General features: G+C 36.0%; 1 protein-coding gene across 5 annotated transcripts in view; it reads right to left on the reverse strand.

Moving 5' to 3' along the window:
• LOC124368643 (extended synaptotagmin-2) overlaps positions 1-21,704 on the reverse strand; it is a 195,659-nt gene that overhangs the window by 128,750 nt on the left and 45,205 nt on the right. For all 5 annotated transcript variants that reach the window (XM_046825880.1, XM_046825879.1, XM_046825881.1 and 2 more), the window contains exon 2: positions 8,577-8,618. In XM_046825880.1, the coding sequence (XP_046681836.1) occupies positions 8,577-8,618 (42 nt within the window). The remainder of the gene's footprint in view (positions 1-8,576; positions 8,619-21,704) is intronic.

Here is a 21,704-nt window from a genome sequence, read left to right on the forward strand (position 1 = left end):
TAATGCTTATATGAATACTTAGAACAATTCTGATATTCTGATTGTAGAAATACCTTATACCCAGACAACACTAGTGACCAAAAATGTGCTCGGTAAGTTAGTAATATACATTTTTGGTAACCTTTATTTTAATTAATTTAAAAAGCCTTCTATCAATTTATGACTTATATACAAGTCCTCATCCAACAGCATAGACTACTCATATAAATCATTTGTTTTGGTTACAATCATAGAAATAATTAGGTATATCATTATGGTAAGTTGCTTTTCTACTCACAAATAAATTCATTGCTGTAACATGACATTATATATAAATAAATATTTGATACTGCTCTTCTATTTTACTACTCGGAACTTTATTAATTAAACAATCTAGAATTTAACTGTAAATGCATAATAAATGGCAAATGTTTATTAAGGTTTATAATTTTGTTTAGTAAAATAAAATTTTCATAACGATTATGTTTGTTTACCTTACTCCAGAAATGTTCTAATATTATACCTCAGCTCACATACACTACTTCACTACATTTGACAGAAAGCTTTATCCCAGTTTTGCTCCCGGGAAACGGACACGATGACATGAAATGGATGTGATAATATAAATAATATTTTACAGTGATGATATAAAAACAAACAAATTACATTTTAAAGTATAAATTTATTTTGAAAAATTATATACATTACAAACACTATAACAAATTAAACGGATTTGGAAATAGTGGAGTTACCCCAAGAAATAGAGCGCTCGATATGAAAGAAGAGAAAGTTGCCAAGGACTGGTATGGAGAGCAAAAACACATTTATGTAGCAATAATTAACTCTCCCCTCACCATTTTCCCCCCAAAGACCTTTCTTTTTAAATAAAGAAATAAAGGGCTTGATCTTCTGTCCCACAAATGGAAAGGTGCCTAAAATGAGTATTTTGTATGCACCTAAGAAATTGGCAAATATTCATCGCTAAACCCAATGCTCCTCCAACCCCTTACCCCTCCCCCACAAAAAATATACGACGAGCTCACAAATTATTTGATTTTTAATCAATTTGTTGCATATGTCTAATTCAGAATGGAGTGTACCACAATCCAACTTTTGTAATTATATCTTTAGCTAAAAAACAGCTCCTGTCCAAAATTTGTATGAAAAGTAAACTTTTTCTTATAAATAGATTTCACAATTTTGATTAAATTTCAATTCATTCTAGCATATTAGAAACATAAGATTACCAGAAACCACACTCCTAAAAAATGATTATTCAGAAGTAATGAAACATTGAATTGATCGAGTTCTATCATGGATGACATTTTTAGTAATATTCCGATGAATCAGTTTTTACCTTTTGTTTTAGTTACACTAATTTCAGATCACCATGCACAACTTGGAGACATAACTTCAATTCAGTCCTCAGCACACAGTATCATAACATTTACAGATCCGTCACACAAAGATCCTGAGTCTTCTAATAGCTGAAGTACGGCATGAATTGTTTAGACGTACCAATGCCATTGAGATGTGTATTCATTTCTTGTAATCATACTCTTTAATCTTTATTGTGCGTTTTCCATTAAAAGGTCCAAGTTCAGCTCATGGAGTTCCCAGATGAAGATCACCTTGGATGAAAATCTAAAGAACCTCCTCAATCGACTACTACTTCTTTACTCAATATCTAAACATTTAGGTTCTCTCATCCTTTGAGAGTATATATAGTTGAAACAAGGCAGGAGTTCTGGAGGGGCATCCATCCAGCTAAAGCAAACAAAATATTGAGTTACATTAACGGAGCTGCCAACATTCAGCTGCCTGGAATGTTCTTAAAGGTCTTTTTACAAGTAGGAAAACTAGTACTTTTAGACAACTAAATAGCAAAATTGTAATCTTATACAAAACTTAAGATTAATTTCTGAAAGCTTCAATACCTATTTTTCAGAAGTAGGCGAACATTTAAGAGGGTCTGATAATAATTCTTCAGCAATACCATCCTATTATTCTATGTATGCTCTTTCTGTGTATATATATATATATATATATATATATATATATATGCATATTTCTTGCCCCAACATTCTGGAGTCCCTCAAGGTTCCATCCTCGGGCCTATGTTATTTTTATTTTTTGTGAATGACATTCACCAGAGTGTTATTGACTCTAAAACAAAAGTTAATTTTGTTTGTAGGTGATACTTCCCTTACATAATCCCCTATGACAGAAATCGAGCCGAGCTCAAAGTCCGGACCTATGTAAAGTGTAGCTCTTGTTACAATGGTTAAATGAGAACTCTGTTTGTAAACACTCCTAAAGGTAATAATGAATTTACAAATATTGGTAGGAGATCATGAAATCTTTCCTTCTTAGAACGTTATCTACCTTGGAATTATACTTGATCCATTACTAAATTTGTTTGATCATACTGACTAAAAAACTCATCAGCTGCTTATTTTTAATGTAAAGATTGTTTTGTTTTGCCAGTGAGTAAATTCTTTAGCTCACTAATTATGGCTGTTTTAATCCCTATCTTAGAGATTGCCCATTTGGAAAACTGAGAGCATAAAACTCAATATGTCTTTCATCAGCAGAAAAGAGGTATAAGGATTATTTTCAAATAAAATTGTGCGTCCTATAGAAATGTCATTCACCATTTACATCTATTTACATCCTTCAATGCAGCCTTTCCTCCTACAAAAAATATCCCCAGTTTTTTTTTTTTTTATAGTAATACTACCACTCATAATCTGTAAGGAATAGAAGTAATCTAGACCTACCTCCCCACAAAACAAAACATTTTAAAAAACAAAGCTTTTATTCTTACATCCATCTTTTCAATGCCTTGTCTCCTTACTTGAAAACTTCCGGTGATGACAGGGAATTTTTGGGGTGAACTTAGCAAATGTTTTGTTTTTAAAGAAAATTACAGCGACAGGAAAAACATAGAGGGGTAAAAAATGTACTATAGACTACGAACATTATTTTAGTTTTATCTGTAAATAGTGATTTCTGATTAGGTTAAATCATTATGTTACTGTACAAATATTATGTAGACTGGTAATGGCACTTTACGTTTTTGGAAAAAACAAATTGATTATCGAGTATTGAGTCTTAAATAACAAATATATTTATATAAAAGTTATAATTGCTTATTAAGTAGCCTAATTTAGTATGAGACTATTGAATATAACTAGGTTACAAAACAAATACAGCTGTTTGAATTGAATGTATGAAACTAACAAGATAGGGTTGCTGGCCAAGCTGATCTATCCACAATAAAGTCAAAAGTCAAAGTCAAAGTCAAAATGTTCTTTATTCATATACATCAAGTACAGAGATAGTGTCAAAAATTAATAAACCTAATTGGTGACATAAAACATTTAGAGTAGAATATCAATGTCCAGGATTGGTCATTTGGTAAAATTCTTCAAGTGTGTAGATGGCCTGGTGTGAGAGCAGTTTATGGAGTTCAGTCTTTAGCTGTTTCCCCCACTTCGTTCTTATTTCTATCGGTAGACAGTTGCTCAGCTTTCTTCCTATGTAGGATGGTTTTTTTTCATATTGCGCTAAGTGGTGAATGGGCAGTGGATACATAGTTGAGTTGCGGGTGTTGTAGTAGTGCAGGTCTTCAAGCCTTGATAGGTTTTCTCTATCAACATATAAAATAACTTCTTGTATGTAGAGAGCGGTCACGGTCAAGATCTTTAATGTTGCAAAGACCTCTCTGCAGCTTTCCCGGAAATGAAGGTTTGCAAGGATTCTTATTGCTTTTTTTTGAAGGATTAGAATTCTGGTCATGTTAGCATTTGATGTCCCTCCCCATACAGCTAGACCGTATCTTATATGTGCCTCAAATAGAGCAAAATAGGCAGTACATGCTGTAGTCAGATCACCAATTTCTTTAACCTGTTTGAGTGCATATAGGCTTGAGTTTAGTCTATTGCATAGCTGGTCAATATGGGGTGTCCAGGAAAAGCTTGAGTCAATTGTAATTCCGAGGAATTTGGTTTGTTCAACCAAGTTAACTTCTGGTGAGCAATTAATTTGTCCTGTTCTTCTCCCAAACCCTAATTGGGTAGTTTTAGAGGGGTTAACCACTAAGTCATTTCCATCACAATATTGATATGCCATGTTGACCGCAATAAAAGCATTTACACTAAGGTTTTCAGGTGTATTGTTGTCAAGGATTAAGGTTGTATCGTCAGCGTACATCAAAGTTTTAGTATATTCATGTAAGTATTCTGGAAGGTCATTAGTAAAAAGAATAAAAAGCACTGGACCCAGCACGGATCCCTGTGGGACACCTCTATGTATAGGATGGGGTTGTGATCGGAATGCTTTAGTCAAACCTTTTTCAGTAGACTTTAGTTCGACTATTTGACTTCTGTCTTTGAGGTAACTTTCAAACCATTTCAGAGCTGTTTCTGTTACACCAAGTGCTTTTAGTTTCTTCTGTATGAGGTCATGACCCAGGCAGTCGAAAGCCTTGCTGAAATCCAAGAAGATAGCTGTAGTCAGGTTGCCTTTTTCTATGCTGTCAGTCACTGATTCTATCAAGCTAATCATTGCTGTAGTTGTTGACTTGCCATTGACGAAGCCATGCTGAGAGCTGCTTAACAGGTTGTTCAACCTGCAATGTTCTAATAGCCTGACGAGAACAATTTTCTCACAAAGTTTTGAGACAGTTGGTAGTAATGAAATGGTCTGTAATTACTTAATTCTGATTTACTGCCAGCCTTAAATTTAGGATAGATTTTTGATATTTTCAGTGCTGAGGGAAAGTGTCCTTCGTTGAAAGATTTATTGAAGATATCAGTAAGGGGATAGATAAGTTCTTCTGCACAGTGCTTTAGTATTTTTGTGAATATGTCATCAATACCGGCTGAGTTTTTTTATTTAAAGTTTTTAATAATTAATCTTAATTCCTCTTGAGTTGTGGGTCTTAATGAACTAAGTTCATTAATTTGAGTGCCTATGCGTTCAGCTGGTTCGACTGGTTTTCTATGAGAGTTTTTATTAAGGTTAATTGTGTTTTTTGCCATGTTGGCAAAGTAGTTATTGAATTGTTCAGCGACTATAGATGTGTCTTCAATAAGCTTTCCATCAATGGTTAGTTTTAGTTCAGGTGAGCAGTTTTGTTTTTTTGATCGGACAGTATTTATTGTTTCCCAGATTGTTTTAGATTTGTTTTCTGAGTTGGAAATTTTACTAGCAATAGCTTGGCTTCTGAGAGTTTTCAGTTTTTGGTCATAGGTTTTTTTGAGATCCATTGCTTTGTTTTTATCCTCAAGATTTCCTGTAGTTTCATACTTGTTAAGGTGAGTTAGGAATTCATTCTTGAGCACTAGTGCTTCTGCATCAGCGAAGTGCTTTAGTGTTCTCTTTTTGCTACCAGCTGTCATAAGGGGACATGCAGCATCTAGGGCAGCTGTCACTAGCTTTCTAAAGTTGTTGTAGGCTTCTTCTGAGTTCAAAGAAGTATACACAGTTTCCCATTTTTCGTTTGTTAGCAAACCTTTCAGTTCATGTAAGTTTCTACTCCCAATAGCTCTATGCACTGATTTAGGCAAACTTGTTCTCTTCAGGTTGGTAGTAGTGCACATCTGGGCAGTGTGGTCAGAGAGCCCAGTATGAAAAACTGTTGTGTCAAGTGCATCAATGCTGCTATTTGATACAATCCAGTCTATAGATGACTTCGATGTAGGAGTGATTCTTGTAGCTGGCAAGTTGACTCTCTGAACATTATGGTAAGCAAGCATTTCATTTAATTTTGTAGTATTTCTGTCTGGGTTGAGTATGTCGACATTTATATCACCCATTATTAAAAGAGGTTTGTTCTCAATTTTTTTGTCGTCTATTAGATGAGATAATGTAGCCATTGCAACATCCAAATTACTGTCTGGCGATCTGTACGTACCCGTAATATAAGTAATATAATTGTTGAGATTGATCTTCATAAGTGCGACCTCACATACAAGTCCTTGGCAGTATTGAGACACATCAATTTCTTCAACGTGATTTTGGAGTGCATTGTCTACAAAAATAGCTACTCCTCCAAGCCTGTGGTTAGCACGGCTGTAGTGGGTAACTAGGATATAGCCGGGTAACCATTGTATGGACTCTATCTGATTTTGTCTGAGGCCATGCTCTGTTAAGATGATGACATCGGGTTTTTTCAACTCAGCTAAGTGAAGGAGGCGATTTGATTTATTTATTAGCCCTCTTATATTTTGGTGCAGGACTGCAAGTTTTCCTTTTATTGAGTTTTTTGTCTCCCTTTCCTTGAAATGTTCGATTCTAAAAAAGGAGCCTCTTCTTCGTCACTGCTATTAAAATCTGTAATTGTGTCTATGCTTTGGTGGTTACTAGTGATAATTTGCTTATAGTAGTCAATATTTTTGTCAAAGAATTCCTCTATAGTTTCATTGTGTGGTCTTGGTTTTGAATTTTCAGGGGGGTGAAGTGATCCCAACTTCAAAGGAGGCGGCTGCTTACTTTTATGGTTAGGTTCTATTTTAGAATTATGTTGTTTTTGATGGTTAATTTTACTTTTTGCAACTTGCAGTGACACACTAAATTGATTTTTCCCCTTTAATATTTTGTGTTTATTCTTTTTTTTGGTGGTAGTAAGGCTTCTAGAGGGTGTCATCTGGACACGCTCTAAAGTAGGAGAAGCTTCTCTAAATTTGTTGTTTGCCAAAGTTGCTGCCTGGCTTTGGTCAAGGATTTTTTCCAGTACATTCCTTGACCATAAGTTCCAGTTGCTCCTGTCTGTTTTTTAATTGTGCTATGTCCAGCAAAAGAGCAGAGGAACTAAATAGTGTGCCAGTATGTGGAGCATTTGTTGGAGGCTGATCAGGTGTAGGGGTTGTTTGTGTCTCAGTGTCTACATATTCTTGAGAAGAGGATGCTCTGCAGTGACCTTCCCGTCTCTTTAGCAGCATAGATTTCTCTAACTCCCTTTTTTTTAGTACTAGCTCATTGATAATCTCCTCCTGTTTCCTGTCATGTTCTTCAAAAGTGTATTGGATGTCTAAATTAAGCTTTTTCTGGTTGTCAAGTTGTACTTCCAGTTCAGATATCTTTTGAAGAAGATTTTCATTTTTCCTCAGGTAGCTTTCTTCCTCAGTACTCATTTCTTCTATTTTTGCTTCAGCACTGGTGAGTTTGGATTCTAGAAGTGCAAGTTTTCCTTCTAGCAGCTGGTTTTTTTCTAATAGAGCAGCGCCAATTTTTGCAGCCATTTCCAATTTATCTTCGTTTTTATCATTTTTTACTAAAAGTTCATTTTCAAGCAAACTATCTTCTAAGATTTTTATTGATTTGTTTAAATTGTCATAATTATTTTGAATAGTATATGAACTCAGAGGATTCTCCTTTGTATTGCAATTGGGTTCTTCTGAGTTAAAGTATTTTGTAGCTGTAAAAAATTCACTCCATGATGTTTTACCGCTTCAATAGTAATGTCAATAGATTTGCACTTACTGCATTGCCAAGATTCAATGTCACTCTTGGATAGATTTTTAAATTTCTTATCTGGCCATTCTAGGCATTTAGAATGAAACCACTGGTTGCAGGACCGTGTACGTAAAATACCTTCGTGCTTCACGCCAACAGTGCACACACCACAAGGATACCTGGACATTTTTATTTATATTTTTGTTATGGTGTAAGATCAGTTTTTTATTGGAGGTTTGGCTGTTTCCTCAAGTAAATTAATAGATGGTCAGTTTGAATAATGGGCAGTTTTTTATTCAGTGTTTGGCTGTTTCACTAAGTCTGTAGAATTTAAAGCCGGCTGCTAGTGTCAATTTATTAATGTACCAGTTTATGAAGAATTTATTAAAAGTCAAATTATTTAAAGTTTAATCCGATGTGTAGACACAGGTGTTTGGAGTGGCAGAGTGTATGAGGTCAATTTGATATGAGTTAGCAAGCAGATGCTTGGAGTCAGCTATCAACAGAGGCACTGTCAGCGGTGGAGGTTAGTGCTCCCAGCTGCCTGACACACTTGCTCCAGTTGTCTGTCTGTCACCTTGCTGATCAACTGGTATAGTGTTGGAAGTGACGTATTTAGCAGCAATGGATTAGTTGGCTGTGACGTCACACCAGATGTGGTGGTTTTCAATAATGTTGGTGTTAAAACCAGTTGTTAATTAATTGTTTTAATTTCTTACTAAAGAGTGTTTGTATGTTATTGAAAAACTTTTAAGAGTGCTTGTATATAAAAAGAAGAGCTTGATGGTTGACAATTGACATTAATCTTGAAGAGTCTTCAATCTTGCTTGAGAAGGTTTTGTTTTTTATTTTATTTTGAGTAAGTATATTATCATGTATTATAATGGAATAGACTTACAAATTATTAGTTGAGATGTTGTGAGTATTTTCATGAATATTTGTTGGTTAAAACACTACTGATACTACACTTTTTTAAGAGGTCACTTTCACTTTGATGTTACTTGTCGGCCATCTTGGTATAGCTTTTGGCTCCACATTGCCAAAAACTGTCCCAGAATATTGTGTGATGTTTCCGATAAAATTCATGCCAATTAAGTATTTTATATGTCAATGATGAGAAAAACAGAAATACTCACTCTGTTCAGCCATTCGCATCTCTCGACATCTGGGAAGAAGACCTGGAAAAGTAAGAGAACGTTATCAGTTGTGTACATGTAAATATTTAAAATATTCATAAATGCAAAAAAAAACTTTGACAGAGATGGAAGAGGGAAAACCTCCTTACCAACTTTAATAAAACTAATTAGTTTACACAAAATATATTAAATACATCCAGCTTATGATTGATTGTTTATTATTATGCTAATTAATAAGATACCACAACATACATAATCATCTTTGTCTTACATGTCCTGGCATATGTCAGCAGTATCGAGTATCTCAAAATTAGCAAGCAGTTCAAAAATGTGTCCACAAATGTTAAATATTCAATTTAACGGTCTGTTAGACACTCTGGCGGGATCACTTATTACATTGTTGTTAACATAAATTAACATGTTGCATTCTTATTCCTACCCAAAATTCAAAATAGATCTCCTGACCCCTGTTAGGTGTATTCATAACTCCCAGTCCCAAGAAAAAGCTGACATGCACAATTATTTACAAAAAATGCTAGAGACTAGCAAATACCATAGTTACTGCTTCAAAACCTAAGCTTTCAGAAAATATGATAGATAGTTTAATATTTTATCATCCACGTACAGTTATGTAAGTTTCAATAGAGTAAAACACAATATGATCAAAATTTCGCTAGTAGTTTTGCATTTAAAGTTATCCATACTTACTCAAAAATATAAAATACAATGGCAGTAGTAGAGTTCGAGAAAAGTAGCGAAATGTCACAGATATTTTACATTTTTTACATGTTCATGTTTTTATTAAAAAACTAAAATTTTACTCTGGGTGTGTGTGAGTTATAAAAACTTTTAATTTCCGTTCATGAGTCACATTTATGTTGTATTATCATGAACAAACAGATCATGGCCACCCTGTTTAAAAATAGAATCTGCGGAGAGGACGACTCCCCTTCCCGTAACATCTCGACAGGGTGACCACTCGACCAGGAAATCCAGAAGTTTATTGCACCGGTAAAAATGGAGGAGAATAGGCTGGGAATCTCGCTACGGAATCGGAAATATCTGAAAACCAATTTTTCTGTCTCAGAGAATATTTATGAAACCAGGACATAATCTGAACGTTTCTTGGAATCGAGTTGATTAATCCAGTATACTTTATTCTACCCATAGTGATCCAACTGCGAATAAATATCGACGACTACCAGTGTTATCGATAGCACACGGTTGCTAGTGTTTGGTGTGGTCAACACTAAGAGCCCTCCACTATTGTTTATCTTGGTTAGTGTTAAGGTCCTACTTCTGTGTCGCATCATATCGAGTTGTAGCGTTTCAGAGCATGTGATTACAACCTAGTGAGCAAGCCGTGACTTGAACTACCAGTACAGACTTCCTAGTATTTATATAATTTATAACTGCCATGTGTAACAAGTAACAATTGTCTTGTTGGTCGCTGGAATCGTTCCTGTCAAGCTCTTGCTAGGGGAGAGAAAGGCGATCTATCAGCAACGTGATGACGTCCGCTTTAAAAAGGTAGAACTCTTCCGCACCGGAAATGGCAGAAGATGTGGGGACGATGGACTGCAAGGTTCATCCCTCAGGTCTATCCGACCTCGGGTGGAACGGCGGCGGTACGGTGAGATTGACTACTACCTCACCCACAATTCTTGAGTGGACATGGGTACTTTCAACTTCCAGGCTTACCTGTTTCGTGTGGTCAAAACCGGGTCACCGGACTGCATCCGTTGCCCGGGTGTTCCCGGTGACGCGGAACACATTTTATTCCGCTCGAAGCTCGCGCCGGAAAAGGCCCCAATTCGAGGCAACACGCGCTTTGATGCTTTATCAGTAGTTTCTGTCTGCCAAGTGATGCTGGAGGGTCAGAAACACTGGACCTGTTTGTCACACTTCGTCTAGGACATCCTTAGCGCAACGGGTGAGTTGGTTGTCACCCGGTCTAGACCTTCGTTCTTCGAAGGCCAGACTGGCGATAGCACTGAGGGCTTAGGTTAAAATCACAAGTATTGTGACAAACGGTTCCCGCGTTAGGATCTTTAAGTATAGATGAGGTTGTTAGTGGGTAGTTCACGTCTTTTGTGAAAGTCGTACACTACAGGCTGGCCTCATGTGTGTATCAAAGCTTTTCCCTACCTCTCCCTCCAAAAAATTTAAATAAACTAGCTGTGTTGTGGTGATTCTACTATCGTGTAATCTTAAGGCAAATACAAAATTTAATATTTACGAGCCAAAAATGTGTCACATAATTACGTTCGCGTCCTGGCGGTAAATGTGGAACGCCGAAGCTTGCTTGCTCCACACACCACAACCACACGTTGGTAACTAACACAGCTTTCTGTGAATTCTTAAAACATCGGTCGGAGAAACGGTGTAGCCTTCACATTTAGACCCACGATGCTTATTATTATTATTATTATTACTTTATTAAACGTAGAAACAATATATGCATGTATTTATTCCATTTCCATTATCTTACACAAAATTGTATCATAACAATGTAGGCTATATAATTCAAAGCACTGGTTTAAAACACTGTTTAATTTTTTGATTGGCTATTGATTAAAAATTGTCTTTGGCCAATAAGGAAAATTATGTTAATTATTCAAAAAAAAATTACAAAAATTACATTACAACCAATATAATCAAATATAGACAATGAGAAAAACACGACATAAACGGCACACAGGGGTCCACTGGACCCAAGACAAATAAAATTGTGTATTGCTCAGCAGACAGCTGGCAAGTAAGGAGGCCAATGCTAGTGCTTGAAGTCTAGCGACGTCAAATAAAATTGTGTTTTGCTCAGCAGACAGCTGGCAAGTAAGGAGGCCAATGCTAGTGCTTGAAGTCTAGCGACGTCAAATAAAATTGTGTATTGCTCAGCAGACAGCTGGCAAGTAAGGAGGCCAATGCTAGTGCTTGAAGTCTAGCGACATCAAATAAAATTGTGTATTGCTCAGCAGACAGCTGGCGAGTAAGCAGGCAAATGCTAGTGCTTAAAGTCTAGCGACGTCAAATAAAATTGTGTATTGCTCAGCAGACAGCTGGCAAGTAAGGAGGCCAATGCTAGTGCTTGAAGTCTAGCGACGTCAAATAAAATTGTGTATTGCTCAGCAGACAGCTGGCAAGTAAGGAGGCCAATGCTAGTGCTTGAAGTGTAGCGACGTCAAATAAAATTGTGTATTGCTCAGCAGACAGCTGGCGAGTAAGGAGGCCAATGCTAGTGCTTGAAGTCTAGCGACGTCAAATAAAATTGTGTATTGCTCAGCAGACAGCTGGCAAGTAAGCAGGTCAATGCTAGTGCTTGAAGTCTAGCGACGTCAAATAAAATTGTGTATTGCTCAGCAGACAGCTGGCAAGTAAGGAGGTCAATGCTAGTGCTTGAAGTCTAGCGACATCAAATAAAATTGTGTATTGCTCAGCAGACAGCTGGCGAGTAAGCAGGCCAATGCTAGTGCTTGAAGTCTAGCGACGTCAAATAAAATTGTGTATTGCTCAGCAGACAGCTGGCAAGTAAGGAGGCCAATGCTAGTGCTTGAAGTCTAGCGACATCAAATAAAATTGTGTATTGCTCAGCAGACAGCTGGCGAGTAAGGAGGCCAATGCTAGTGCTTGAAGTCTAGCGACATCAAATAAAATTGTGTATTGCTCAGCAGACAGCTGGCGAGTAAGCAGGCAAATGCTAGTGCTTAAAGTCTAGCGACGTCAAATAAAATTGTGTATTGCTCAGCAGACAGCTGGCAAGTAAGGAGGCCAATGCTAGTGCTTGAAGTCTAGCGACGTCAAATAAAATTGTGTATTGCTCAGCAGACAGCTGGCAAGTAAGGAGGCCAATGCTAGTGCTTGAAGTGTAGCGACGTCAAATAAAATTGTGTATTGCTCAGCAGACAGCTGGCGAGTAAGGAGGCCAATGCTAGTGCTTGAAGTCTAGCGACGTCAAATAAAATTGTGTATTGCTCAGCAGACAGCTGGCAAGTAAGCAGGTCAATGCTAGTGCTTGAAGTCTAGCGACGTCAAATAAAATTGTGTATTGCTCAGCAGACAGCTGGCAAGTAAGGAGGTCAATGCTAGTGCTTGAAGTCTAGCGACATCAAATAAAATTGTGTATTGCTCAGCAGACAGCTGGCGAGTAAGCAGGCCAATGCTAGTGCTTGAAGTCTAGCGACGTCAAATAAAATTGTGTATTGCTCAGCAGACAGCTGGCAAGTAAGGAGGCCAATGCTAGTGCTTGAAGTCTAGCGACGTCAAATAAAATTGTGTATTGCTCAGCAGACAGCTGGCAAGTAAGGAGGCCAATGCTAGTGCTTGAAGTCTAGCGACATCAAATAAAATTGTGTATTGCTCAGCAGACAGCTGGCAAGTAAGGAGGCCAATGCTAGTGCTTGAAGTCTAGCGACGTCAAATAAAGTTGTGTATTGCTCAGCAGACAGCTGGCAAGTAAGGAGGTCAATGCTAGTGCTTGAAGTCTAGCGACATCAAATAAAATTGTGTATTGCTCAGCAGACAGCTGGCGAGTAAGGAGGGCAATGCTAGTGCTTGAAGGCTAGCGACGTCAAATAAAATTGTGTATTGCTCAGCAGACAGCTGGCAAGTAAGCAGGTCAATGCTAGTGATTGAAGTCTAGCGACATCAAATAAAATTGTGTATTGCTCAGCAGACAGCTGGCGAGTAAGGAGGCCAATGCTAGTGCTTGAAGTCTAGCGACGTCAAATAAAATTGTGTATTGCTCAGCAGACAGCTGGCAAGTAAGGAGGCCAATGCTAGTGCTTGAAGTCTAGCGACATCAAATAAAATTGTGTATTGCTCAGCAGACAGCTGGCAAGTAAGGAGGCCAATGCTAGTGCTTGAAGTCTAGCGACGTCAAATAAAATTGTGTATTGCTCAGCAGACAGCTGGCAAGTAAGGAGGCCAATGCTAGTGCTTGAAGTCTAGCGATGTCAAATAAAATTACAAGGGTGCCAAATTGCCCATGAAAAACTTAAACTGGAAAATATGAAAACGAAATTTATGTGGGGTTCCCAGTATACTCTATGAAGGTTAATCTATAATTTCATTAAGCTCTCAAATCTTCTTGATACGGCTCTTAACAAAAGACCTGTTTCAACGCGGAAAAGAAGTACTGCTCCGGCTAGTTTATGAAAAATGTGTTTTCCCACTCAAAAACTGTTGCGGTGAAAGAGACAGCAGATGAAAATGTTACTTTATGTTGTGTTGCCTTTATTATCAAATACATGTACAAACATTAAAGCAGGTAAAAATAAACTAATATATTTTCTTAAATCATAGTTTTATTTCCTTAACACTTTCTATACAAGGTGTTTTGACATTACGTTAAAAAATTAAGGAAAAGATTAATCATGCTAAATCAAAGAAAATGTTTCTAACAACAAAAATGCTTCGTTTTCATGCTGTGGCTGTTTGTGTTTTATACGTAAAAATAAAAACTGAAAAGTTCCTTTATCCACAGAATTGTAACTTTGCATGACTATTGATGTGTTTTATACGCAACATTTTGCAAAAGAATAATAAAATCTTTACTAGTTTCAAAATTGCGGTCATTTAAAGCATTTATGCTAAATTTCATGAAAACCATAGTAGATACAACAAAATTAAAAGAAACATAAATAGCTTGTTAAGCAATAAAAGGTTTGACACCTCGTTTGGTTCTCAGATAATTGAGAAATTGTATTTTTATTAACAATACAATTTTACAATCGATAGAACAAATATTAATACCCTCTTTAATCAGAAGTTAAACACTTTAACGGCTGTTTCTAAATCAGCTGATTTCCCCCTTAAAGATAAATGATTTGTTGGGCAAATCAATAGTAATACAGGTCCTGTGGATGAATTGTTTACATATTTTCATTGTGTTCGAAATAACGTAGTCTTTTATGAGTTGAAAAGGTTTTAGTTATTTATTTTTTATTATTTGATGTTTTGATGATGCCAGGTAATAATGTTTATTTTTATTCTGAACAAGCTGACATGCATTTAATGTATGGGCTGGCAAGCTGCAATAATTCTGAAGCTAGACGGTTGTAACAAGAGAACTTTCCTACCCATGTGCCCTTGCGCAAATAATGTTCAACCATACACCAACGTCTGTCTGAAACTGGTTCTTTTGTGTCCAACCAACACAGTAATGCCGGTAGACCTCGATGTACACCCAGTGTTTGGGTGTTCTAAAGGAGCAACTGTTACGTCCCTACCAAGTTCAGCAAGTTCAAACTTTATTACCACACAAGTATGTAGTTCTTTGTGAATGGTTTCTGAAGAAAAGTATTGAACCAAACGTTTTGTCCAGAGTTTTATTTACTGATGAGGCTTAATTTTCTAGGACAGCTATTGCTAATGTCCATTTTGGGCAGACGAGAATCCACATGCCATCAAACAGAATTTTCCACCAATTTTCAGTGAATATTTGGGCTGGCATTTTAGAAGACCCTCTATGTTCACTCTTCCTTCTATGCTCAATGAAATGGTCTATTTAGACTTTTTGAGAGAAGAGATCCCTTGAAGGTCGAGGAGAGAAAGTTCAATTGTCAGCAAGGTCACCAGACCTAAATCATTTGGACTTTTACCTATGGGGTCATTTGAAAACCCTAGTGTACTCTTCTTATCCAATAGAGACCGTTGAAGAATGACGATTAAGAATATTTAATAGGATGGAATTGATCAAACAGAGGCCAGGAATCTTTGAACGAATCTGTCATATCAGTCAATGAGAAGGTACTTGGATGCGTTCATTTATAACAACGGAAGTCGTTTTGAACATGACCTGTGTTATTTAAATGTTATTTCTGCAACTTTATTTGTTTAAAAACGTGTAATAAAGATTACATTTGCTATATCCAATAAGTTATCCATTCAGCTGTCATAAAAGTTGCAGTACGAAATTTCTGATAAATTCAAACACCAATAGAATTCAACCTTCATGACAGAAATACAATTTCTCCGATCATAAAAGTTAATGTGTCAAACATTTCATCGCTTAATATGCTGTTTTTGTAATTTTTTTGTTTCTAATATGGTGTTCATGAAATTTAGCATCAAATTTTGTAAAGTGCCGTCAATTTAAAATTAGTAAGATATTTACTCATCTTTTGCTGCAAGTGTACTAAATTATACAAGTAGTCATGGAAAGTTACAATTCTGAGTGAGGAACGTTTGAGTTATGAGTTTTTATAATATGACAATGTATAGTCAGGCCAACCTTTTTGTTACACACTGTAACAGGACGCATTTTACTACAAGCATTTTAAGTTGTTTCAAGACAAAATATCTCTCAGGTGTAACATCTAAATTATACAAGTAGTCATGGAAAGTTACAATTCTGACTAAGGAACGTTTGAGTTATGAGTTTTTATAATATGACAATGTATAGTCAGGCCAACCTTTTTGTTACACACTGTAACAGGACGCATTTTACTACAAGCATTTTAAGTTGTTTCAAGACAAAATATCTCTCAGTGTAACATCTAAATTATACAAGTAGTCATGGAAAGTTACAATTCTGAGTAAGGAACGTTTGAGTTATGAGTTTTTATAATATGACAATGTATAGTCAGGCCAACCTTTTTGTTACACACTGTAACAGGACGCATTTTACTACAAGCATTTTAAGTTGTTTCAAGACAAAATATCTCTCAGGTGTAACATCTAAATTATACAAGTAGTCATGGAAAGTTACAATTCTGACTAAGGAACGTTTGAGTTATGAGTTTTTATAATATGACAATGTATAGTCAGGCCAACCTTTTTGTTACACACTGTAACAGGACGCATTTTACTACAAGCATTTTAAGTTGTTTCAAGACAAAATATCTCTCAGGTGTAACATCTAAATTATACAAGTAGTCATGGAAAGTTACAATTCTGAGTAAGGAACGTTTGAGTTATGAGTTTTTATAATATGACAATGTATAGTCAGGCCAACCTTTTTGTTACACACTGTAACAGGACGCATTTTACTACAAGCATTTTAAGTTGTTTCAAGACAAAATATCTCTCAGGTGTAACATCTAAATTATACAAGTAGTCATGGAAAGTTACAATTCTGACTAAGGAACGTTTGAGTTATGAGTTTTTATAATATGACAATGTATAGTCAGGCCAACCTTTTTGTTACACACTGTAACAGGACGCATTTTACTACAAGCATTTTAAGTTGTTTCAAGACAAAATATCTCTTAGGTGTAACATCTAAAGTTATGAGGAGAATCTAAGAAAACTCAAATTGAATCCATTCCATGTTTAAATCACTGTATTTGGCTAGGAACATAAAGAACTAAATGGATAAAATAAGGGAAACCTTCTTTAAATTTGTAAGAAACTATGGAAACAATATTGAACAATTTTAGATGACTATTTACTATTTGTATATTTAGAATTTCTGCGGGAACCATTATTTTATAGACCTAAAAATAAGGGTCATTGCGAGGCATACGGAACTGCTTTGTAGCAGTTCACTTTGTAAACAAATTGCAATTAGGTGATCACTGTTCTCGCAGAACGATTCAGTTTCCAAACGAATCGTTGCAGACAACTTTAAGAGAAAAATTAAAATTTCAGCTAGAAGTATTGGACTAAATGAGGTGAAGGAGCTGATGTGCAGTTCTCCCGATGATGTCATTCCCAAGGTGGACCAGTGCAGATGATGTCATATTCTGGGACAAGGTCTCATAGATTGAGTAAGGACTACGTATATACAACATCTGACTGTTTATTACTCGCTGTTAACTAATACTCGGGGCTATGGAAAATTAATATTTTACATTTACAATAAACTGCAATCAAAATATTACATTAAATTAGATTTTTTGCGTCCACTTCAATTGCACAGTTACTAGCTAGAGATTAAATTATTACGATTATACATTTTAACTACGACTGCTTGCTCAACAAGCAACAGTTTTATCACGTCTATAGTTTGTTCATCCACTTCGTAACTAATAAATAATGTTGTATTGTAATTATTAATTCAATAACAACAATATACTTGTACATACTTTGCCATTATTCTTGACAACATCCATGAAGAACAATTTTATACGTTCAGAAATCACGAGTTAGTGGGGAATAACAATATAATAATAGACCTCAATTTCCCTGTTTCTTGAATCACGAAAAACATCAGCATTTTCTTAAAGCAAACTGTTACTTCTTATAAATAATTTTCTGCCATTTTTAACATGTTTAACTGTTTTTATTTTCCACTTTTTATTTAAAGTGGTAACCCATAGTAGTAAGTTCCAAAGTTCCACGCTATACAGCAAAGACTGTTTGTTATTTAGATTTTGCTGAGTTTTATTTTTATAATCAGTTCACGGTAAAACTTTTACATTTTAAGTTGTACTGACTAAGACTAACGTTTAACAAATTATTGTAGGCCTACCCCATACGTTTTATTTCCATAACGAATGATAAAATGGTTGCATCTTAGCAGTACTTATTCTTGAGATTTGAGCTGTAACGTAAGACAAACGTGTACTTACTCTTGAACAGATTTGTCCTCCAATCGCAATCAAGTACTACTAACATTGTGTCGAAGCCGCCTCGCCCAGCATCGTCATTGCAGACCGGGGACCATGCAATGTATTTGTTTGCGATTAAAGAGCAAACCTACATGAATCGTAATTTAGTATACACAATTCTATTCCATTTTATATATTTTAATTGTTTTATGTCTAAAATATAAGTTTGGTAGATAGTAAGAAAGTCCCTTATACACGATTTAAGTACCGTTTATAAATGCTAATATACTGATAATGAAAAGCAATTTTCAATTCTACTTCAAGTAAAAAGCAAAATACATCGTATATAATATATATATATATATATATATATATATATATATATATATATATACTATTAACGACAATCACTTACAACGTCCTAGATGTATAATCTATGTGCTTTATTTTTTTAATATTTACAAACCACCTGTGTACTGTTACAGCATTAAACAACATCGTTATACTGGTATACAATATAAACCTAACCTGTGTATTCTGACAACAGTGATAAAGATTTTATCAAACTAATACTTCTCAGTCAAAACCGGATATTGGATCGCAGTTATAAAGTTTTGAGTTTGAAGTGAGGCTAATTTGCAAGAAATACATGAGTCAGTACTTCAATGCTCCCTGGTCAGATAGAACTGTCATGTTAGCGGGAAAATCCAAGGAATGCATTCATTAGTCATACTGACTTATCATCTATTCCCAGATACAGTGTTAAGTGGTAAGAAAAACATGTTACATGATAAGTGTACTGAGTGCTCACAAACAGTTGCGGCACAATTATCGTTAACACGTGATATTTTAGTTGTATCTTCATGAACTATGACTCGGTTGGAATCATCAGATTTAGCTCCGCCTCTTCAACAACATAGGTTAAAAGGTTTTTACTACTAATGACTGTAACCAGTGCCGGATTTACCCATTAGGCCGACTAGGCTTCGTCCTAGGGCCGCAGGCTGAGAAGGGCCGCATGAGGCGTGTCACATACAGGGTGAATAAAAAGTTAGGACCCCCCTTCTATTTTTTCAAAGGTTTATATAAGGAGGTATCCTTTGGGTAGTGTTCAAATGTGGAAAGAAAATTTCCTTTGATGATTTTGTGAAGTTTTGAGTACCCCAAAAATGTGGGATTTTGAGGGCAAATCAAAAATTCCAAATGTAAACCCCTCTCAAGTGACCCCTCACTTTGAAGGGCACAAACAAACTTAACCAATGGTGAAAACCAGAGATCGCGGAGAAACCAAAGAATGAGGAGAGGGGCCGCACAAAATCTTGGCCTAGCGCCCCAAAATCTGTAAATCCAGCACTGACTGTAACCGAGTTTGTAGAATTAGTCATGAGGAGGAGCCGTGACTCAATGGTTACTGTACGATTGGCAAGTGTTGGAAGACACAGAGATAACACAAATTTTTGAAGGGACAAATAACCATGTATTGCCTATTTTGAAAAGTCTAGATGGAAAAAATAACCATAATGTAACTAAGAATTTCAAATGATCCTATATACCCAACATAGGAGTCACTTAAAAATCTTTTTAGATTGGATATAAAATTATTCCTGGATATACATTCTTTCACACAGAGTTTGGCAGAAATAGCGCACAGCTGAATTGAAGTTTCAAAATATCATACCCAATTACGCATGTGGGTTGGTACCGTTGTAATCAGGCCCGTGCTAAGTACCTCGAAAGGGCGGGGGACACAAGAATGGCGAGGGCGAGTTTTGGTTTCGGTGTTATCAACCTGAACTACGAAACTAGTAACGTTGAATGCAAACAACATTATTTTCACAAACACAACTCTCCTAAGCACAAAAAGTACTGTATTTGTATTATTTTTTGCTTATATGATGATTTATCATTCTTGACAGTGCAATGACCGTCGCTTCCTTCACTAGGTGGGAGGTGTCATTAGTAAAACCAGATATTGGTATCACACACCATATCTTATAAAGTGCCAACTAAAGTCGGAATAAGTTAAGTTAGTCGAAATGGTCATCAAATACATCAAACTATATAATGAGTGATGTATCAGGCCATAAGTAACTTCACAAGCACGGAGAGCCAATAATCTCAATTTTGATGTTATTGGCAATGCTTAAACCTATATCGAATATCTCTCAAAATATTTATTCATTCCCACCCCTTCTTCCAAGATCCTTACCTAATCCATTTTATATATATTATTTATTTCCAAACATATTATGCAATATTTTACAATGTGTTAGTTGGAAATGAAAAGCTATCGTTTCCAGTACTGATAACAATCTCATTTCTTGGACAGTTCATATCAGTCGCATCGCATTCCTTCACTTTCGTGTGACATGATCAAACTGTGATATGTGCTGACAACAAAACATTTTTATCCTAATGCACATTTTTACCAAAACCTATTTAACTATTCAATAAATAAATAAAGAAAGAAAAAAACCATATCTGTACATAATGCTAACATAATACATTATCTTCCAACAAAAAAGTGTTAAAACATTTTCAAAGAAACCAAACATCTGGCAAAAGTATTCTCTAGAGAATAAACCCTGATTACTTTCGAACGCAATTTGGTTATTATTAATTTACCTTTTATAACAAATAGAATTATGTTTAAATCTTCCATTGCATCATATCGCCCATAAATAATAAATATAATGGTAAGGAAAGCATTTGAACTATTTAAAATTCAAAACACACGTGATTAAGACTGGAAAACAATTAACTATTTTGGTTTATTAGTAGAAATGTATTAGAATTAACAAATTTCAAGACGTCTAACATGATGTACAGGATAAACTACTAAATCTTGAAATCTGTACAAATATCAATGATGTAGATTCGCACTAAAAGTACTACGTACTTAGGTAAGACTACTTAATTTCGAAATCGCACAATCTTCTCCTTTTATGGCCGTAATCCAGGGAGTGGTCCACATAGCAGTTGCGGATAACAACAGCAAGTGTTCCAAGAAACACTCCTTGTCACTAAATCCCAACAGCGCGCGTGACGCGGCCAACAACAATGATCACATGGCTGAGTCAAAGAGTACAGAAATAGCCATGATGTCACAAGGTCGCGGTCTGTACTGAGGCAGCCTCTGTAACAGCAGTCTCACTCCGGGCCGGTCAGCTTGTATATAATTATATAACGCTAGTATGATTAATTAATTAATAAACAATGAGTCTGTTGTCAGCTGACCACTAGGCTGTTACCGAATGTATGAAACATTCTGTAATTGAGTTTTAGGATGATACGTACAGTCACGCTAACACGTTGTACCAACGCTGAAGCCATGTACTTATTTGAAGGCCTAGGCGAATAGAGTTTAGTAATTTACCGTTCCCAGCACAGTTGTATATTCAGCATTTGCCCTATAGGAATAGGATTTGGAAGGATGAAAGGAACATTGTTAGACCGGCGACCCTGCGGTGCCGCCAATTATTGCGATCTGCAGAGGTAAAGTTAGGATGACTCCAGAATAAATGCAGCCCTGCGGTGTCAACAAGTATTGCGTTCTGCAAAGGTAAAAAGTTAGGATGATTCCAGAATAGACACAACCCTGCGGTGTCGCGTAGTATTGCGATATGCAGAGAAAAAA

The sequence above is a fragment of the Homalodisca vitripennis genome, chromosome X, assembly GCF_021130785.1.
Source record: "Homalodisca vitripennis isolate AUS2020 chromosome X, UT_GWSS_2.1, whole genome shotgun sequence".
NCBI lineage: Eukaryota > Metazoa > Arthropoda > Insecta > Hemiptera > Cicadellidae > Homalodisca > Homalodisca vitripennis.